We start from the raw sequence: 2,725 nt of genomic DNA, 5'->3' as shown, positions 1-2,725 counted from the left end.
TATGTTAAAAGTTTCTCAGCTTTGAATTGTTGATGTTATACTTACTATATCAGTATGATCCGCGGTGAACCACTAAAAAAAGAAAAGGGTTCAACATTGATTTTTTTTAGCTTCAAAAATAGAATAAATTTCACAAACTGATTCTGTAACGCGTATTCGATTTTCCTGAAAAGATCAAGTGAGGTCGAGTACATGTATAATACATACGTAATGTATGCACTGGCCAAAGACGATCTGCTGCAGTAAGAGAACATGCAGCATTCCTATGAGTTTTGATATATGTACATGTACACTCAGAACTACGGTCGAAATACTGGAAAGGGGGCCTTCAATTGAATTAGTATATACATGTATAATGACAGAGCTTCATAGAACTTTTTACATCTACTAGTATCTGCTTTTATAAAATCCATATTTTTAACACACACACCCTCCCCTCTTTCTCGACATTTCATGTAGATGCAAAGAATTTATTTAACTGATTTTTTTAAAAACTTCCTTTAAATGCAATACTTACATCTGCCAACTCTAGAAGAAGCTGAAAAGGGTAAATTTTATTACTTTAATTATTTTCAACTTGAAAACTATGTCATTCATCTCATATTTAAAAAACGAATAACTGTTCAAAATGTTGAAACCGTTATATTAAAATTATGACATAATATATTTGTATATACGTCATCTCGTTCCTTGTTGGCTGTTGCAACTGATGTTGACATCTCTTCATATCGTCCAACGAAAACATTTAGTTGATCTCTCATCTGAAAAAAAAAATAATCATAATATTTTGTGTACGAAAAAATCTAATTTGAAGAGAGAAAAAAATCACACAAAGTTAGATGGTTAAACGTACCTCTTTTGATTCTAGTCCGTTAATCCTTTCTCGTACTTTGGCCACATATGAATCATTCTACAAGTATTTACAAACGGAATATATATGTTTTATTCTTTGATAAAATAAATATCAAATTCTAAAAATTAGTGACTATCATGACATTCCTTGAATATTTTTTTCGCTGGCACTTGTGCACTTAATGAGGAAATGTCTTAAATACATGTCCGTTATATTCATATATTCGACAAGTATAATCATTCATATCTGACTTACAGAGGCAGCTTCAGCAGAATATTCATCTAATGTGTCGTATGTATAGAGAGTCTGAAAAATATCATTTTCTTATTTAGAGACAATATATTTAAAAAAATCTTCAATTTTTTAAAGATTAAAAAGATTCAACATTTGACTTTAATTTCATTTTCCATACCCCCTCCTTATACATAACGTTATTAATATCTATATTTTTTATTTATATACCTGATGAAGACGTTTGGTGATATCTGATAACTCCTGCTTGATGACCGCTTTCTTTCTATTGGTATTGCTTTCATACACAGGCCCGACCAATAGACTCGTATCGAATGTTTCCTGGTATGGCTGAGTTTCTATACTTGACGGAACAACTCCAGGTTGCATTATCACGTCGCCAGATACTGGCTTGCTGGTGATTTCATGTTTTTTAATCATTCTTTTGAAATAAAATAATTCCCAATCCCGAATAATTTATCAATTCCCACCCAAATTCCCTGTTAAAAAATATATCCCAGTAAGCAAATGAATGTTGAAAAGGTTAGACTACATATTGCTCAGTTACTGGAGCCATGATCAGCACAAGTGACGAAGATCTTTGTGAGGTCAGCTATGATCGAGGCAGTATTGTGACGTCATTGAAGTAGCAGATCCATTATGACGTCACAATTCAACTGACTTTTTCTCCAAACTTCCGCTAGAGTTCGTTCTGTGTGCGGAGACGCAGAGGACTATGGGTAGTTTGACTTTTTCTCGTGCTTTACAGCCAACATTATATTTATTATGTAGAAAATGATGAAGCATTTTCATGGCATTCAATTAGGAATCAAGTAAAACGTTATCTGGATACAAATATTCAATTTAAGGTCATTCCAAGTTTTTTCTATGTTTAGTCCGCGTGCGTCTTGGTTTTTGACCAGGCGCATAGCCAGAATGAAAATGATGTGTACGCAGAGAAAGGCAGGGGGTGGGGTGGGGGTCTTGAGCCCTCCCACCCCCAGTGTGTCAAGGGCGTCAGACACGTAATATAGTTTCTGCCAGCCAGGAAAAAATTACAACTTTAAAAACTTTGACAAGCAAAGAAGAAAAAAGTCAAAATTTGAAGTCCTATTTCTTGTGTGTGTTTGTTGGGGGGGGGGGGGGTGTCCAACTTTCACAAACCAAAGTTTATTAATACATTACCAAATTACCATGATTTAACAGTGCTACAAGAAACAGTCGGGTCCACCCTTTCAATGTACATTTTCAATAGTAAAAGGTTAGGTTTGAAAATAAGTTGGGGTGGAGCCCCCCCCCCCCCCCGATAATTTGTGCCTGCTGATGAGGACCTAGAATTAAGCTCCTGAGTTTTACCAAATATTTCATTCATTTTCTTGCAAAATAAAACTTGGGCCATTTAGCTTTTGTTTAGGAAATAAAAGACATAGTAAAATAAAAGACATAGTAATATTTATTGTTTTAACAAAGTTAAAACTTCCATGGAAACTTATTGTACATGTAGTTGAGGCTTAAAATATAACCGATATATTGGTACATTGTACATGTATCATATAATTTTTTTTAACGTTCAAAAACACGTATACTTAATTTTAATCATGAACAAAAAATATCGTATTGTAAATCATACTAGTAGATCAT

The 2,725-nt window shown here is 33.7% G+C and overlaps 1 protein-coding gene across 2 annotated transcripts in view; it reads right to left on the bottom strand.

The window, feature by feature from the left end:
• Window positions 1-1,637, bottom strand: part of LOC133181053 (DNA ligase 1-like) — a 60,071-nt gene extending 58,434 nt beyond the window's left edge. The window contains exons 1-6 of one of the 2 annotated variants that reach the window (XM_061315594.1): window positions 1,316-1,637; window positions 1,109-1,159; window positions 854-910; window positions 678-761; window positions 518-538; window positions 46-72 (exon numbers count right to left, since the gene is read on the bottom strand). In XM_061315594.1, the coding sequence (XP_061171578.1) occupies window positions 46-72; window positions 518-538; window positions 678-761; window positions 854-910; window positions 1,109-1,159; window positions 1,316-1,525 (450 nt within the window). In that variant the 5' untranslated portion in view covers window positions 1,526-1,637. The remainder of the gene's footprint in view (window positions 1-45; window positions 73-517; window positions 539-677; window positions 762-853; window positions 911-1,108; window positions 1,160-1,315) is intronic. The other variant, XM_061315593.1, reaches the window with a different exon arrangement.
• Between the last annotated feature and the right edge of the window lie 1,088 nt (window positions 1,638-2,725).

This window comes from Saccostrea echinata, unplaced genomic scaffold (assembly GCF_033153115.1).
Source record: "Saccostrea echinata isolate AGI-Se365-2 ecotype Australia unplaced genomic scaffold, CSIRO_AGI_Sech_v1 ptg000008l, whole genome shotgun sequence".
Classification (NCBI taxonomy): Eukaryota; Metazoa; Mollusca; class Bivalvia; order Ostreida; family Ostreidae; genus Saccostrea; species Saccostrea echinata.
This window is presented reverse-complemented; position numbering and strand designations above follow the sequence as displayed.